This window comes from Salmo salar, chromosome 12 (assembly GCF_965601325.2).
Source record: "Salmo salar chromosome 12, fSalSal1, whole genome shotgun sequence".
NCBI lineage: Eukaryota > Metazoa > Chordata > Actinopteri > Salmoniformes > Salmonidae > Salmo > Salmo salar.
The window spans coordinates 9,598,014-9,617,114 of record NC_138302.1 but is presented as its reverse complement, the minus strand read 5'-3'; the positions used below and the strand labels follow the sequence as shown (position 1 = coordinate 9,617,114).

Sequence of the window (19,101 nt, the reverse complement as noted above, 5' to 3'; positions counted from 1 at the left end):
ACTGTGGATATAGATACTTTTGTACCTGTTTCCTCCAGCATCTTCACAAGGTCCTTTGCTGTTGTTCTGGGATTGATTTTAACTTTTCGCACCAAAGCACGTTCATCTCTAGGAGACAGAACGCGTCTCCTTCCTGAGTGGTATGACGGCTGCGTGGTCCCATGGTGTTTATACTTGCGTACTATTGTTTGTACAGATGAACGTGGTACCTTCAGGCATTTGGAAATTGCTCCCAAGGATGAACCAGACTTGTGGAGGTGTACAATTCTTTTTCTGAGGTCTTGGCTGATTTCTTTTGATTTTCCCATGATGTCAAGCAAAGAGGCACTGAGTTTGAAGGTAGGCCTTGAAATACATCCACAGGTACACCTCCAATTGACTCAAATGATGTCAATTAGCCTATCAGAAGCTTCTAAAGCCATGACATAATTTTCTGGAATTTTCCATGCTGTTTAAAGGCACAGTCAACTTAGTGTATGTAAACTTCTGACCCACTGGAATTGTGATACATTGATTTCTAAGTGAAATGATCTGTCTAAACAATTGTTGGAAAAATTACTTGTGTCATGCACAAAGTAGATGTCCTAACCGACTTGCCAAAACTATAAATAGGGTGCAGGCCAGGCAGCAGGCTGTTAGCCAGCCTGCCAGCTTAGTGGAGTCTGCCACTAGCACAGTCAGCGTAGTCAGCTCAGCTTTCCCCATTGAGACCGTGTCTGTGCCTCGATCTAGGTTGGGCAAAATTAAAAATGGCGGTGTTCGCTTTAGCAATCTCACTAGTATAAAGACCTCCTCCATTCCTGCCATTATTGAAAGAGATTGTGATACCTCACATCTCAAAATTGGGTTACTTAATGTTAGATCCCTCACTTCCAAGGCAGTTATAGTCAATGAACTAATAACTGATCATAATCTTGATGTGATTGGCCTGACTGAAACATGGCTTAAGCCTGATGAATTTAGTGTGTTAAATGAGGCCTCACCCCCTGGTTACACTAGTGACCATACCCCCCGTGCATCCGGCAAAGGCGGAGGTGTTGCTAACATTTACGATAGCAAATTTCATTTTACAAAAAAAAAAACAATGAAGTTTTCGTCTTTTGAGCTTCTAGTCATGAAATCTATGCAGCCTACTCACTCACTTTTTATAGCTACTGTTTACAGGCCTCCTGGGCCATATGCAGTGTTCCTCACTGAGTTCCCTGAATTCCTATCAGATCTTGTAGTCATAGCAGATAATATTCTAATTTTTGGTGACTTTAACATTCACATGGAAAAGTCCACAGACCCACTCCAAAAGGCTTTCGGAGCCATCATCGACTCAGTGGGTTTTGTCCAACATGTCTCTGGACCTACTCACTGCCACAGTCATACTCTGGACCTAGTTTTGTCCCATGGAATAAATGTTGTGGATCTTAATGTTTTTCCTCATAATCCTGGATTATCGGACCACCATTTTATTGCGTTTGCAATTGCAACAAATAATCTGCTCAGACCCCAACCAAGGAGCATTAAAAGTCGTGCTATACATTCTCAGACAACCCAAAGATTCCTTGATACCCTTCCAGACTCCCTCTGCCTACCCAAGGACGTCAGAGGACAAAAATCAGTTAACCACCTAACCGAGGAACTCAATTTAACCTTGCGCAATACCCTAGATGCAGTTGCACCCCTAAAAATAAAAAACATCTGTCAAAGCTAACTAAAAAGCAGCATTCGCAAATGGAGGATGGCTTTCACTTCAGCAGTAATACATTTATGAACTTCTTTGAGGAAAAGATCATGATCATTAGAAAGCAAATTACGGACTCCTCTTTAAATCTGGGTATTCCTCCAAAGCTCCATTGTCCTGAGTCTACACAACTCTGCCAGGACCTAGGATCAAGGGAGATACTAAAGTGTTTTAGTACTATATCTCTTGACACAATGATGAAAATAATCATGGCCTCCAAACCCTCAAGCTGCATACTGGACCCTATTCCAACTAAACTACTGAAAGAGCTGCTTCCTGTGCTTGGCCCTCCTATGTTGAACATAATAAACGGCTCTCTATCCACCGGATGTGTACCAAGCTCACTAAAAGTGGCAGTAATAAAGCCTCTCTTGAAAAAGCCGAATCTTGACCCAGAAATTATAAAAAACTATCAGCCTATATCGAATCTTCCATTCCTCTCAAACATTTTAGAAAAAGCTGTTGCACAGCAACTCACTGCCTTCCTGAAGACAAACAATGTATACGAAACGCTTCAGTCTGGTTTTAGACCCCATCATAGCACTGAGACTGCACTTGTGAAGGTGGTAAATGACCTTTTATTGACGTCAGACAGAGGCTCTGCATCTGTCCTCGTGCTCCTAGATCTTAGTGCCGCTTTTGATACCATCGATCACCACATTCTTTTGGAGAGATTGGAAACCCAAATTGGTCTACATGGACAAGTTCTGGCCTGGTTTAGATCTTATCTGTCGGAAAGATATCAGTTTGTCTCTGTGAATGGTTTGTCCTCTGACAAATCAATTGTAAATTTCGGTGTTCCTCAAGGTTCCGTTTTAGAACCACTATTGTTTTCACTATATATTTTACCTCTTGGGGATGTCATTCGAAAACATAATGTTAAATTTCACTGCTATGCGGACGACACACAGCTGTACATTTCAATGAAACATGGTGAAGCCCCAAAATTGCCCTCGCTAGAAGTCTGTGTTTCAGACATAAAGAAGTGGATGGCAGCAAACTTTCTACTTTTAAACTCGGACAAAACAGAGATGCTTGTTCTAGGTCCCAAGAAACAAAGAGATCTTCTGTTGAATCTGACAATTAATCTGGATGGTTGTACAGTCGTCTCAAATAAAACTGTGAAGGACCTCGGCGTTACTCTGGACCCTGATCTCTCTTTTGAAGAACATATCAAGACTGTTTCAAGGACAGCTTTTTTCCATCTACGTAACATTGCAAAAATCAGAAACTTTCAGTCCAAAAATGACGTAGAAAAATTAATCCATGCTTTTATTACTTCTAGGCTGGACTACTGCAATGCTCTACTTTCCGGCTACCCGGACAAAGCACTAAATAAACTTCAGTTAGTGCTAAATACGGCTGCTAGAATCCTGACTAGAACCAAAAAATTTGATCATATTACTCCAGTGCTAGCCTCCCTACACTGGCTTCCTGTTAAGGCAAGGGCTGATTTCAAGGTTTTACTGCTAACCTACAAAGCATTACATGGGCTTGCTCCTACCTATCTTTCCGATTTGGTCCTGCCGTACATACCTACACATACGCTACGGTCACAAGACGCAGGCCTCCTAATTGTCCCTAGAATTTCTAAGCAAACGGCTGGAGGTAGGGCTTTCTCCTATAGAGCTCCATTTTTATGGAATGGTCTGCCTACCCATGTGAGAGACGCAGACTCAGTCTCAACCTTTAAGTCTTTACTGAAGACTTATCTCTTCAGTAGGTCCTATGATTAAGTATAGTCTGGCCCAGGAGTGTGAAGGTGAACGGAAAGGCTGGAGCAACGAACCGCCCTTGCTGTCTCTGCCTTGCCGGTTCCCCTCTCTCCACTGGGATTCTCTGCCTCTAACCCTATTACAGGGGCTGAGTCACTGGCGTACTGGTGTTCTTCCATGCCGTCCATGGGAGGGGTGCGTCACTTGAGTGGGCGGAGTCACTGACGTGGTCTTCCTGTCTGGGTTGGCGCCCCCCCTTGGGTTGTGCCGTGGCGGAGATCTTTGTGGGCTATACTCGGCCTTGTCTTAGGACGGTAAGTTGGTGGTTGGAGACATCCCTCTAGTGGTGTGGGGGCTGTGCTTTGGCAAAGTGGGTGGGGTTATATCCTGCCTGTTTGGCCCTGTCCGGGGGTTTCATCGGATGGGGCCACAGTGTCTCCTGATCCCTCCTGTCTCAGCCTCCAGTATCTATGCTGCAGTAGTTTATGTGTCGGGGGGGCTAGGGTCAGTCTATTACATCTGGAGTATTTCTCTTGTCTTATCCGGTGTCCTGTGTGAATTTAAATATGCTCTCTCTAATTCTCTCTTTCTCTCTTTCTTTCTTTCTCTCGGAGGACCTGAGCCCTAGGACCATGCCTCAGGACTACCTTTGCATGATGACTCCTTGCTGTCCCCAGTCCACCTGGCCGTGCTGCTGCTCCAATTTCAACTGTTCTGCCTGCGGCTATGGAACCCTGACCTGTTCACCGGACGTGCTTGTTGCACCCTCGACAACTACTATGATTATTATTATTTGACCATGCTGGTCATTTATGAACATTTTAACATCTTGACCATGTTCTGTTATAATATCCACCCGGCACAGCCAGAAGAGGACTGGCCACCCCTCATAGCCTGGTTCCTCTCTAGGTTTCTTCCTAGGTTTTTGGCCTTTCTAGGGAGTTTTTCCTAGGGAGTTTTTCCTGCTTCTCACCGTGCTTCTTTCACATGCATTGCTTGCTGTTTGGGGTTTTAGGCTGGGTTTCTGTACAGCACTTTGAGATATCAGCTGATGTACGAAGGGCTATATAAATTAATTTGATTTGATTTGAAATTTGATTTGATTTGATCAAGAAATGTGTGGAGTGGTTGAAAAACAAGTTTTAATGACTCCAACCTAAGTGTATGTAAACTTCCGACTTCAACTGTATGTATGTTATGTATGTATGTATGGCTGTTTTAGCTGGTAGGAGGTAGAGGTACCTATGTATGGCTGTGTTAGCTGGTAGGAGGTAGCAGAGACAGTACTACGGCTCTGGAAGGCTCCTTCAGCAATGATGAACAGCGTTCTCTTCTTCGTTATGTTGCAGTTGGTCACCGTCAGGGCATTGGCCTTACTGCAACACGGTTAAACAGACAACACACGTCAACACACTTGTCTTATTGTTAACAAGCAGGATAAAACATACATCACACGTCAACACAACCCTCTTATTGTTCCTCATACTGTAGATCAGGGTAAGACACACGTCAACACACTATAGGTAAGTGGGCAGACCAGTAGAAACAGTTGAAGGTTGAATAAAAGCACATCAATTCATCTCAAGCCATCTCCTAAAACAGCCCAGACTGTAACAACCTGTCACATTTGAGTAAAGAATCAAACCACAAAATAGGTCATTAGTTTCCATTTGAAAAATTCCAACAAAACAAATTGAAACCAGCAGCTCCACCTATAAAAAGGCTTTAAAAATGATCCAATAGAACTGAAATGCAGCTGTCATCTCCCTCCCCCCGGACTATTCTAAAAAAAGCCTCTGTGGTGTTTCCACGGTAACGGGGGGAGGGGAGGAGCCTCTGTCTCTTACTTTAGGCTCTCCTCTGTAGTAACGGTCTTCAGGATGCTGGCACGCTAGTGTTAGCATAGCGGCTAAGTGTTACATGTTTTCCTATGGAAAATGTTAGCTGTGTTACCCATCTTAGTAATAAGGGTAACAGTTATTACTATTACATTACTGTGTAATGATCTTCAGGAGGCTGGTGTCTAGTGAACACAGGTTGGGTCCTCCTCTCTGTCTTACCTCAGGCTACTCTGTGTAATGGTCTTCAGGAGGCTGGTGTCTAGTGAACACAGGTTGGGTCCACCGATGGAGTTGAGCTCTGCACTGCCCAGAGTATTTCCTGAGTTCCTCAGGTACTTACTGATGATGGCCTGCGCCTATAGGGGGGACATGAATAGATTGGTAAATGGCAGACTGATCGATTGGTTAATCATTTGACAGACAGACAGACAGACAGACAGACAGACAGACAGACAGACAGACAGACAGACAGACAGACAGACAGACAGACAGACAGACAGACAGACAGACAGACAGACAGACAGACAGACAGACAGACAGACAGACAGACAGACAGACAGACAGATACATCTGGTTACCATGGCAGCATCCCAGTTTCCATAGGAGGAGTCCATCAGAGCTGACAGTGTGTCGATCTTGGTGATATTCCACATGGTGATGTCAGCATTCGTGGCAACGCGCGAAGCCGGCCCAAGAACCTGCACCTTTGCTTCTGGGATGGTGGAGTTTGCGGAGTAGAACTGATGGGCGGGACACAGGAAACAGGAAGTACAGTCACATAATCAACAGGAGGATAGAGCTTCATAACACCCATGTCATACTATCTGTACATTCTCTCTGTTAATCAGATGTAATGATAAATGTATTTATATCAGGTCAGATGTAATGATAATGTATTTATATCAGGTCAGATGTAATGATCATGTATTTATATCAGGTCAGATGTAATGATAATGTATTTATACCAGGTCAGATGTAATGATAAATGTATTTATATCAGGTCAGATGTAACGATAATGTATTTAAATCAGGTCAGATGTAATGATAAATGTATTTATATCAGGTCAGATGTAACGATAATGTATTTAAATCAGGTCAGATGTAATGATAAATGTATTTATATCAGGTCAGATGTAACGATAATGTATTTAAATCAGGTCAGATGTAATGATAAATGTATTTATATCAGGTCAGATGTAATGATCATGTATTTATATCAGGTCAGATGTAATGATTATGTATTTATATCAGGTCAGATGTGTGTGTACCGTACACGTGAATCAAGCGATACTACAAAAAACATACGTCAGTAAAACCAGTTATCGCTCATACGTTATACGGCTCTATGTTCAACCTACCTATTTGTATATAAGGTAAGTTAACTTTGTGTAAACTCCCCTGCCTGTATTCTGTCTCTAAATGTTGTCTATAACCATCAGCACCATATCACCAGGTAACATTCTGACTGTGTTGGCTATCACCAATAGCACCATATCACCAGGTAACATTGTGACTGTGTTGTCTATCACCAATAGCAGCATATCACCAGGTAACATTGTGACTGTGTTGTCTATCACCAATAGCACCATATCACCAGGTAACATTGTGACTGTGTTGTCTATCACCAATAGCACCATATCACCAGGTAACATTGTGACTGTGTTGTCTATCACCAATAGCACCATATCACCAGGTAACATTGTGACTGTGTTGTCTATCACCAATAGCACCATATCACCAGGTAACATTGTGACTGTGTTGTCTATCACCAATAGCACCATATCACCAGGTAACATTGTGACTGTGTTGTCTATCACCAATAGCACCATATCACCAGGTAACATTGTGACTGTGTTGTCTATCACCAATAGCACCATATCACCAGGTAACATTGTGACTGTGTTGTCTATCACCAATAGCACCATATCACCAGGTAACATTGTGACTGTGTTGTCTATCACCAATAGCACCATATCACCAGGTAACATTGTGACTGTGTTGTCTATCACCAATAGCACCATATCACCAGGTAACATTGTGACTGTGTTGTCTATCACCAATAGCACCATATCACCAGGTAACATTGTGACTGTGTTGTCTATCACCAATAGCACCATATCACCAGGTAACATTGTGACTGTGTTGTCTATCACCAATAGCACCATATCACCAGGTAACATTGTGACTGTGTTGTCTATCACCAATAGCACCATATCACCAGGTAACATTGTGACTGTGTTGTCTATCACCAATAGCACCATATCACCAGGTAACATTGTGACTGTGTTGTCTATCACCAATAGCACCATATCACCAGGTAACATTGTGACTGTGTTAATGTACTTGGTGAATAAAGTTGATTCTGATTCTTTGTCTGAAAGCGTACAGTACCTCTCTGAGTCTCGCCAGGACCACTTCAAGGTATTCCTGGTCGTCCACCTTGGCGGTGATGGCGTCCAGGTTGTCAACAACTGTCTTGGCCGTCAGGCAGCAGTTGAACTTGGTCACGGTCTCGTAGTTGAAGGGGAACGTACTCTCACTGATCGTCACCTGAGTGATATTTCCCACTGTGCATTCACTCACTATGGACAGACAGACAGACAGACAGACAGACCAGACAGACAGTTATTCCCTCTTCAGCAGGAAGACAGACAGACAGACAGACAGACAGACAGACAGACAGACAGACAGACAGACAGACAGACAGACAGACAGACAGACAGACAGACAGACAGACCAGACCGACAGAAATGGTATATTAGTGCAGGGTGGACACACCTATGGAGCGTTTGGACTGTGATTGGTCGATGATGGACTGTCTGATAGCCGTCTTCATCCTCCTCTTCTTCTGTCTGGACGTTCCATTCTTTCTCAACACCTTCAGGAATGACTGTAGGAACTGGCCCTTTACTTTCTGGAGAACAATAGAACACAGCCTGTAAACACACACACACACACACACACACACACACACACACACACACACACACACACACACACACACACACACACACACACACACACACACACACACACACACACACACACACACACACACACACACACACACACACACACACACACACAGAGCCAGGTGTAGTGGTTTGTGACCTTAGAGAAGTTCCTGTAGAAGGAGGATGTCAGGTAGAGAGGTAGAATGCCCAGGTTGTCCAGGGTCTCTCTTTTCCAGGTAGCTGGGAGTCTGGAAAACACACAGTACAGACTCAACTATACTGTTGACAGGAAACTCACACAGTACAGACTCAACTATACTGTTGACAGGAAACTCACACAGTACAGACTCAACTATACTGTTGACAGGAAACTCACACAGTACAGACTCAACTATACTGTTGACAGGAAACTCACACAGTACAGACTCAACTATACTGTTGACAGGAAACTCACACAGTACAGACTCAACTATACTGTTGACAGGAAACACACACAGTACAGACTCAACAATACTGTTGACAGGAAACTCACACAGTACAGACTCAACTATACTGTTGACAGGAAACTCACACAGTACAGACTCAACTATACTGTTGACAGGAAACTCACACAGCACAGACTCAACTATACTGTTGACAGGAAACACACACAGTACAGACTCAACTATACTGTTGACAGGAAACTCACACAGTACAGACTCAACTATACTGTTGACAGGAAACTCACACAGTACAGACTCAACTATACTGTTGACAGGAAACACACACAGTACAGACTCAACTATACTGTTGACAGGAAACTCACACAGCACAGACTCAACTATACTGTTGACAGGAAACTCTCACACAGTACAGACTCAACTATACTGTTGACAGGAAACTCACACACAGTACAGACTCAACTATACTGTTGACAGGAAACACACACAGTACAGACTCAACTACACTGTTGACAGGAAACACACACAGTACAGACTCAACTACACTGTTGACAGGAAACACACACAGTACAGACTCAACTATACTGTTGACAGGAAACACACACAGTACAGACTCAACTATACTGTTGACAGGAAACACACACAGTACAGACTCAACTATACTGTTGTCATGACGTTGCCCTCTCTCTGGGAACAGGGAGCACAGTTGACCCCCTCCCCCTTGCACCATTCCCCTACCTACCTCTCCCTACCCAGGCCCTGTGAAAACGGTCGTAAATTCCAAAGGAAATGTCCTGCCGCCTGGCCCAGTTGAGACACAGAGGGGTTTCATAGAGAGACACAGGAAATTCTTCCAACTCACAGAATTGGGGAACCAAACGACATTTATGTTCTGGAGAAGGTATAAAAGATTGGTGAAGAATCCAGTTACGAACTGGTCCGCTTGGTACAATTTTGTGATACTCAGAAGAGACAATATAGCCATATTACCATAAAACTGTTTATATAATAGCCTCAGCTATGGGACTTGTATCTAAATGGTTGTATAAAATGTATTAATAAGGATAAAGCTATTTGTAATACGTTGAGATGCTATGTACTGATGTTAATGTGATAGAATGTATTTCTGTTCAAAGCTTAAATCAGTCATCGGCACGCCCCCCAGGGACACAGACAGGACCAGGCGTCATGTGACAAGCCTGTTCTATGTTCATGTATAAAACCCCACCCTGATTTACTTTCTTCAGACCAGCTTACCTCAGAAGAGAGAGCCAAGGTTTGACCATTCAATTCCTCTACTGAAAGTTAACTATACCACATGGTTAAACTTTTAGACAATCGAGACCGACAGAATAATAACAAGTCTTTGATATTAATTAATAGTCTGCAGCTAGAAATTATATAATTGAACGCGAAGACCGACGAAACATCCATTCTATAACGACATTAATGAATGTCGCTTTGAAAGATCCATTCTAACCGAGAGAGAGAGAGACAGAACAGGACAAAAACTCTCCAACAAGGATCCCGACGACACACTGAGCGTAAATATATATTGATTGCAATTGTTCCCGAATGAGTGAACGTTCATGTGCAAAGGTTTAACATATCAATTGTTAATATTTATCAACTCTGTAGTGTTGACAGGAAACTTCCTACAGCCTTCCCTGTAGCTCAGTTGGTAGAGCATGGTGTTCGCAATGTCAGGGTTGTGGGTTCGATTCCCACGGGGGGCCAGCACAGATTTTTTTTTAATGAAATGTATGAAATTGTATGAAATGTATGCATTCACTACTGTAAGTCGCTCTGGATAAGAGTGTCTGCTAAATGACTAAAATGTAAATGTAATGTAGTGTCTTCTCAGCTGCCCTTTATGACCCTTTGTTTAACAGGCCGCCATGCCTGTTTAGCCCACTAGGGCACATTACTCTACCATTTCTTTGTAACGATAACTACTGTTTGTATGCTTTCTGTGAATTACTTAGTTTAGTAAATAAATGATTTTAAGACAATTGATGTATGGATGACTTTAGTAAAGGCTGGATTCGTGCAGATACAACAATTTACGACGTTTGGAATAAGACTGGACGCGAGGTAAAATACACCATTTAAACCAGAAGATAATCGGCCTATAATATAATATATAATGTTATAATATAGGAAAGTTATATTAGGAAAATTATAACTTTGTAATCTGAATATTTTCCTTGGTGCCCCGATCTCCTAGTTAATGACAGTTAAACGATTAATCAGTTTAATCGCGTAATAATAATAACAGGGAGTTATTTTGATAAACATGTCTTCAGTTTAATGGTGCCCAAAGACACGACACTGTTGACAGGAAAACACGTACACACGCACATCAGTGTATCTGACATATAATGTTTACATTTCAAGGCCCAATCCTAACTTCAGATACTGTTTCAGCCCAGTCAGTCAGTTTCAGCTCAATCAGTCAGTTTCAGACCAGTCAATCAGATGCGTTTGTTTATTTCCATATTGACTTACCCGTACTGTGTATTCCCAGACGTCAACAGCGTTTCTATGGCAGCCACCTGTTCGTCGGTGAGGTCATTACAGTTCTGTAGTTTCTGCAGGATGAGCTGGTCAGAGTTCTGGATGTAGGAACCGTCCAGAACACACACCATGTTACCTAGGACCTGCAGGTTGTCACTGCTCAGAACCGTGCCGATGATACCCTGCAGGGACAGATGGACACAACACAGCACTGACATCACGACTTCCAATCAGATCGCATCAAATGTAAGTTCATATCATGAGAATTTCTATATTGTCATTCTATATTGTCATTCTATATTGTCATTCTATATTGTCATTTATACACTGCTCAAAAAAATAAAGGGAACACTTAAACAACACAATGTAACTCCAAGTCAATCACACTCTGGCTGATGTTTTGGTCACTTTTGAATGCTGGCGGTGCTTTCACTCTAGTGGTAGCATGAGACGGAGTCTACAACCCACACAAGTGGCTCAGGTAGTGCAGCTCATCCAGGATGGCACATCAATGCGAGCTGTGGCAAGAAGGTTTGCTGTGTCTGTCAGCGTAGTGTCCAGAGCATGGGGGCGCTACCAGGAGACAGGCCAGTACATCAGGAGACGTGGAGGAGGCCGTAGGAGGGCAACAACCCAGCAGCAGGACCGCTACCTCCACCTTTGTGCAAGGAGGAGCAGGAGGAGCACTGCCAGAGCCCTGCAAAATGACCTCCAGCAGGCCACAAATGTGCATGTGTCTGCTCAAACGGTCAGAAACAGACTCCATGAGGGTGGTATGAGGGCCCGACGTCCACAGGTGGGGGTTGTGCTTACAGCCCAACACCGTGCAGGACGTTTGGCATTTGCCAGAGAACACCAAGATTGGCAAATTCGCCACTGGCGCCCTGTGCTCTTCACAGATGAAAGCAGGTTCACACTGAGCACGTGACAGACGTGACAGAGTCTGGAGACGCCGTGGAGAAAGTTCTGCTGCCTGCAACATCCTACAGCATGACCGGTTTGGCGGTGGGTCAGTCATGGTGTGGGGTGGCATTTCTTTGGGGGGCGCACAGCCCTCCATGTGCTCGCCAGAGGTAGCCTGACTGCCATTAGGTACCGAGATGAGATCCTCAGACCCCTTGTGAGACCATATGCTGGTGCGGTTGGCCCTGGGTTCCTCCTAATGCAAGACAATGCTAGACCTCATGTGGCTGGAGTGTGTCAGCAGTTCCTGCAAGAGGAAGGCATTGATGCTATGGACTGGCCTGCCCGTTCCCCAGACCTGAATCCAATTGAGCACATCTGGGACATCATGTCTCGCTCCATCCACCAACGCCACGTTGCACCACAGACTGTCCAGGAGTTGGTGGATGCTTTAGTCCAGGTCTGGGAGGAGATCCCTCAGGAGACCATCCACCACCTCATCAGGAGCATGCCCAGGCGTTGTAGGGAGGTCATACAGGCACGTGGAGGCCACACACACTACTGAGCCTCATTTTGACTTGTTTTAAGGACATTACATCAAAGTTGGATCAGCCTGTAGTGTGTAGTGAGTGTGACTCCAAATCCAGACTTCCATGGGTAGATAAATTGGATTTCCATTGATTATTTTTGTGTGATTTTGTTGTCAGCACATTCAACTATGTAAAGAAAAAAGTATTTAATAAGATTATTTAATTCATTCAGATCTAGGATGTGTTATTTTAGTGTTCCCTTTATTTTTTTGAGCAGTGTATATTGCCATTCTATATTGCCATTTATATATTGCCATTTCTATATTGTCATTTCTATATTGTCATTCTATATTGTCATTTCTATATTGCCATTTCTATATTGCCATTCTATATTGCCATTCTATATTGCCATTCTATATTGCCATTCTATATTGTCGTTCTGTATTGTCATTCTATATTGTCATTTATATATTGTTATTCTATATTGCCATTCTATATTGTCATTCTATATTGCCATTATAGATTGTCATTCTATATTACCATTATATATTGTCATTTATATATTGTCATTCTATATTACCATTCTATATATACCATTATATATTGTCATTCTATATTACCATTATATATTGTCATTATATATTGTCATTTATATATTGTCATTCTATATTACCATTATATATTGTCATTCTATATTACCATTATATATTGTCATTCTATATTACCATTATATATTGTCATTCTATATTGCCATTATATATTGTCATTTATATATTGTCATTCTACACTGCCATTCTATATTGCCATTATATATTGTCATTCTATATTGTAACAGAGTTGACAGTTAAATAGATACAGTAAGATAAAAATGTAATAAATTCAGGTCCCGCTTTAAATTAAGTGCAGCTTTATAAAGCCTACATAAAGCCTTCATAAAGCTTCATAAAGCCTTCATAAAGCCCATGTTTATATAATATTTCTACACAGTGGGTTATGTCACATTTGACATTGGGAATTATGTCACACAGCTATGACACATTTCTGAACCCTTTATAAAGCATGACATATGTTTATAGATGCTTTGTAACACATTTATGTAGTGCCTATGAAGGCATTATGAAGGCTTTATGACGCCATTATAAGCTGAACGTCATTTAAAGCTGGACCTAAATTCAAATACATTTAAAACAATACTCAGTAATCATGTGTGAGCATCATTGTATATTCTAGAAACAGGAGAAAGTTTTCTCTACCTAAAAGGACAACAGGCTAATAGAGAAGATAGAGCCTGGGGAGGAACTGCTGTGTCTCTGAACCTCAGTTAGCTCTAGAGTTGTTATCATCTATTTTCTATCTATGACAGAGAAGCTTGGCCCCTTTCAAACAATATGGGGTGGCAGGTAGGCTAGTGGTTAGCGCGTTGGACCAGTAACCAAAAGGTTGCTGGATTGAATCCCCGATGTCACGTCCTGACCAGTAAAAGAGGTTGTTTGTTATTTTAGTTTGGTCAGGACGTGGCAGGGGTGTGTTTGTTTTGTGTTGGTGGGGTTTTTGGGTAGTGTTCTATGTTTTGTATTTCTATGTTCTATTTTCTATTTTTTCTATGTCTAGTTTATTGTTTTGACCTTCAGTTGGAGGCAGCTGTTCCTTGTTGCCTCTAATTGAAGGTCCTATTTAGTAGGGGTGTTTTCCATGGGGTTTTTGTGGGTAGTTGTTTCCTGTTTTGTGTTCGTGCACCTGACGGGACTGTTTAGTGTCGTTTGTTGTTTTTGTATACGTGTTTCTTTTGTTATCCTTCTTTAATAAAATAAGAAGATGAGTTTACACGTTCCCGCTGCGTTTTGGTCCAATCCCTACGACACCCGTGACACCCGAGCTGACGAGGTAAAAAAATCTGTCTTTCTGCCCCTGAACAAGGCAGTTAACCCACTACTTCCCCGGTAGACTGTCATTGTAAATAAGAATTTGTTCTTAACTGACTTGCCTAGTTAAAATAAAGGTTAAAAAAAAGGTGGTGAGCCCTCTGACCTCAGTAATTATTGGCCATCTCTCAACTGTCTTGCCTAGCAACCATTTCGGGAATCATTAATCAACTGTCAGTTTAGATCCTTCCCAGAATACGAAATGTATTCTAAGGGTTCGCTGGTCTGGTTCCAAGCCGGGTCATAGCACCATCTCTGCTGCAACCTTGGTGTTAAATTATGTGGTAAAAGTTTTGGACAAGGAGAAGCACAGTTCTGTCCTGTTTATTGACCTATGGGAGGCCTTCGAGACAGTTGACCACTCGTTACTGATTGTCTTAAGTCGTCAAGCATCATGTGATTGGCCATTTGTTTTTTACCTGACAGACAGGACACTGTGTATTTTCTGATGGTGTTAAATCAGGTTTCCTTCTTATTACCAAAAGTGTCCCACAGGGGACGATCTTAGGTCCTGTACTTTTTGACTGTTTTTAAACAATATTGGTCTCTGCATTATCTTTTACACACACCTGTATGCAGATGACACTGTTGCTATTGCCCCCAGGGTTAACCAGACTCTTTCAGATGCTACTGTTGCTATTGCCCCCAGGGTTAACCAGACTATTTCAGATGCTACTGTTGCTATTGCCCCCAGGGTTAACCAAACTCTTTCAGATGCTACTGTTGCTATTGCCCCCAGCGTTAACCAGACTCTTTCAGATGCTACTGTTGCTATTGCCCCCAGGGTTAACCAGGCTCTTTCAGATGCTACTGTTGCTATTGTCCCCAGGGTTAACCAGACTCTTTCAGATGCTACTGTTGCTATTGCCCCCCAGGGTTAACCAGGCTCTTTCAGATGCTACTGTTGCTATTGCCCCCAGGGTTAACCAGACTCTTTCAGATGACACTGTTGCTATTGCCCCCAGGGTTAACCAGGCTCTTTCAGATGCTACTGTTGCTATTGCCCCCAGGGTTAACCAGGCTCTTTCAGATGCTACTGTTGCTATTGCCCCCAGGGTTAACCAGGCTCTTTCAGATGCTACTGTTTCTATTGTCCCCCAGGGTTAAGCAGACTCTTTCAGATGCTACTGTTGCTATTGCCCCCAGGGTTAACCAGGCTCTTTCAGATGCTACAGTTGCTATTGCCCCCAGGGTTAACCAGACTCTTTCAGATGCTACTGTTGCTATTGCCCCCAGGGTTAACCAGACTCTTTCAGATGACACTGTTGCTATTGCCCCCAGGGTTAACCAGACTCTTTCAGATGCTACTGTTGCTATTGTCCCCCAGGGTTAACCAGGCTCCTTGCAGAAAGCAATGGATGGAGGATGTAGCTTTATGGTGTACTCCTGAGACCAGAGACCGATGGGCCCGGTCAAAAGTAGTGCAGTATTAAGGGAATAGGGGTTGTCATTTGGACCACATCCATGTTGTGTGACAGTGTTGTGACTCACCAGGCAGGTCTTGGCATTGTTAACCAGGGCTGTGCGTTTGAAGCTGAGAGCGTTGGAGAACACGGAGACGTCTGCGTCTCCCAGCTCCCTGAAGTAGTCCTTACAGGTGTCCTGAGATACCTTACTGTAGCTGCAGACATCAAATACAATATAACACATTTATATTCATACAATATAAATAAACAAATACATCTGGCTTTATTCAACAGTAACTTCATTAACCCGTTTCATTCATCAGTAACTTTAAATAACCAGTTTTATTCAACACTAACTTAATTAACCAGTTTTATTCAACAGTAACTTAATTTTCCATTTTTTTCATCAGTAACTGAATTAACCAGTTGTATTCATCCGTAACTTAATTAACCAGTTGTATTCATCCGTAACTTAATTAACCAGTTGTATTCATCCGTAACTTTATTAACCAGTTGTATTCATCCGTAACTTAATTAACCAGTTGTATTCATCAGTAACTTAAATAACCAGTTGTATTCATCCGTAACTTAATTAACCAGTTGTATTCATCAGTAACTTAAATAACCAGTTTAATTCATCAGTAAACAGAGAGAGAGATGGCGTGTCCAACAGTATTTGCTTTGATTCATTTATTGATTAGTTGATTGGTTGATTGGTTGATTGGTTGATTGGTTGATGTATTTATTGGTTGATTGGTTGATTGGTTAATGTATTTATTGGTTGATTGGTTGATTGGTTAATGTATTTATTGGTTGATTGGTTGATTGGTTAATGTATTTATTGGTTGATTGGTTGATTGGTTAATGTATTTATTGGTTGATTGGTTGATTGGTTAATGTATTTATTGGTTGATTGGTTGATTGGTTGGTTGGTGGTTGATTGGTTAATTGGTTGGTTGGTGGTTGATTGGTTAATTGATTGGTTGGTGGTTGATTGGTTAATTGGTTGGTTGGTGGTTGATTGGTTAATTGATTGGTTGGTGGTTGATTGGTTAATTGATTGGTTGATTGGTTGATTGATTTATTGATTTCTTGATTGATTGGTTAATTGGTTAATTGGTTAATTCATTTATTGGTTGGTTGGTTGGTTGGTTGATGGTTAAGTGATTGGTTGATTGGTTAATTGGTTGGTTGGTTGGTTGGTGGTTGATTGATTGGTTGATTGATTGGTTAATTTATTTATTGGTTGGTTGATGGTTGATTGATTGGTTGATTGGTTGATTGGTTGGTTGGTGGTTGATTGGTTAATTGGTTGGTTGGTGGTTGATTGGTTAATTGATTGGTTGATTGGTTAATGTATTTATTGGTTGGTTGATGGTTGGTTGATTGGTTAATTGGTTGGTTGGTGGTTGATTGGTTAATTGATTGGTTGGTGGTTGATTGGTTAATTGATTGGTTGATTGGTTCATTTATTTATTGATTTATTGATTGATTGGTTAATTGGTTAATTGGTTAATTCATTTATTGGTTGGTTGGTTGGTTGATGGTTAAGTGATTGGTTGATTGGTTAATTGGTTGGTTGGTTGGTTGGTGGTTGATTGATTGGTTGATTGATTGGTTAATTTATTTATTGGTTGGTTGATGGTTGATTGATTGGTTGATTGGTTGATTGAATGTATGACATGCGGTACTCACTCGTAGTAAAGCAGCATGTCAGGAGGGTATAGGTTGTAGCTGGTGACATCTGACCCTTCCTTGATGTAGTTGTACATGCAGGTCAACTGTGGGTCACACAAACATATAATCATATTATTATTATGATTATTTAACAAATTAATAATTAATAATCCCTTGAATGCTGACTTCTCAAACAACTGTTGGAATCCAACAATACCGACCTCAGCAACAACAACAACAGCTGGTATTAAGCTTGGTGATGAGAGGCTGACCTGAGTCTCTTTGAGTAGGACAACAACAACAATAACAATAACAACAACGAAAACAACAACAGCTGGTATCTGACCTGAGTCTCTCTCAGTGCGACCCTGTTGTTGCCCTTCCTCCTGCAGGCCTTGACCAGGTTCTTGATCTTGGTTGTGGTCATACTGGCCACTCTGGTGCAGGTGAAGCCCTGGAGCACGCTGGATGACATACTGGGGACACACACATATACACGCACACACACGCACGCACGCACATGCACACACAATAATTAAAATAAATACCCATTAAACTGAGAGAAATTGAACAGAGACCACACACAATCAACACGCCCATATGACACTTCCTGGTTTTACAGTGCATTCTGAAAGTATTCAGACCCCTTGACTTTTTCCACATTTTGTTACGTTACAGCCTTATTCTAAAATGGATTAAATAATTAAAACATTTTTTTTTATCTACACACAATACCCCATAATGACAAAGCAAAAGCAGGTTTTTAGACATTTTTGTAAATGTATTACAAATACAAAACAGAAATACCTATTTACATAAGTATTCAGTCCCTTTGCTATGAGACTCGACACTGAGCTCAGGTGCATCCTGTCCATTTATCCCTTTATCATCCTTGAAATGTTTCTACAACTTGATTGGAGTCCACCTGTGGTATATTTAATTGATTGAACATGATTTGGGAAGGCACACACCTGTCTGTATAAGGTTCCAGTAGACAGTGCATGTCAGAGCAAAAACCAAGCCATGAGATTGAAGAAATTGTCCGTAGAGCTCCGAGACAGGATTGTGTCGAGGCACAGATCTGGAGAAAGGTACCAAAACATTTCTGCAGCATTGTGGGTCCCCAAGAACCCAGTGGCCTCCATCATTTTTATATGGAAGAAGTTTTGAACCACCAAGACTCTTCCAAGAGCTGGCTGCCTGGCCAAACTGAGCAATTGGGGGAGAATGGCCTTGGTCAAGGAGGTGACCAAGAACCCGATGGTCACTCTGACAGAGCTCCAGAGTTCCTCTGTGGAGATGGGAGAACCTTCCAGAAGGAAAACCATTTCTGTAGCACTCCACCAATCAGGACTTTATGGCAGAGTGGCCAGACAGAACCCACTAATCAGTAAAAGGCACATGTCAGCCCGCTTGGAGTTTGACAAAAGGTACCTAAAGGACTCTCAGACCATGAGAAACAAG

At 42.0% G+C, this 19,101-nt stretch overlaps 1 protein-coding gene and 1 non-coding gene across 4 annotated transcripts in view; one reads left to right on the top strand and one right to left on the bottom strand.

Annotated features, from left to right (window-relative positions):
• LOC106597798 (uncharacterized) overlaps nucleotides 1–19,101 on the bottom strand; it is a 119,783-nt gene that overhangs the window by 6,330 nt on the left and 94,352 nt on the right. For all 3 annotated transcript variants that reach the window (XM_082958538.1, XM_082958539.1, XM_082958540.1), the window contains 10 exons: nucleotides 17,984–18,113; nucleotides 17,656–17,741; nucleotides 16,046–16,175; nucleotides 11,191–11,381; nucleotides 8,400–8,490; nucleotides 8,067–8,202; nucleotides 7,680–7,870; nucleotides 5,867–6,028; nucleotides 5,508–5,644; nucleotides 4,690–4,823 (listed from right to left, as the gene is read on the bottom strand). In XM_082958538.1, coding sequence (XP_082814664.1) covers nucleotides 4,690–4,823; nucleotides 5,508–5,644; nucleotides 5,867–6,028; nucleotides 7,680–7,870; nucleotides 8,067–8,202; nucleotides 8,400–8,490; nucleotides 11,191–11,381; nucleotides 16,046–16,175; nucleotides 17,656–17,741; nucleotides 17,984–18,113 — 1,388 coding nt within the window. The remainder of the gene's footprint in view (nucleotides 1–4,689; nucleotides 4,824–5,507; nucleotides 5,645–5,866; nucleotides 6,029–7,679; nucleotides 7,871–8,066; nucleotides 8,203–8,399; nucleotides 8,491–11,190; nucleotides 11,382–16,045; nucleotides 16,176–17,655; nucleotides 17,742–17,983; nucleotides 18,114–19,101) is intronic.
• trnaa-cgc (transfer RNA alanine (anticodon CGC)) lies at nucleotides 10,343–10,418 on the top strand. Its single transcript has one exon. It is a non-coding gene; the product is annotated as a tRNA-Ala (tRNA).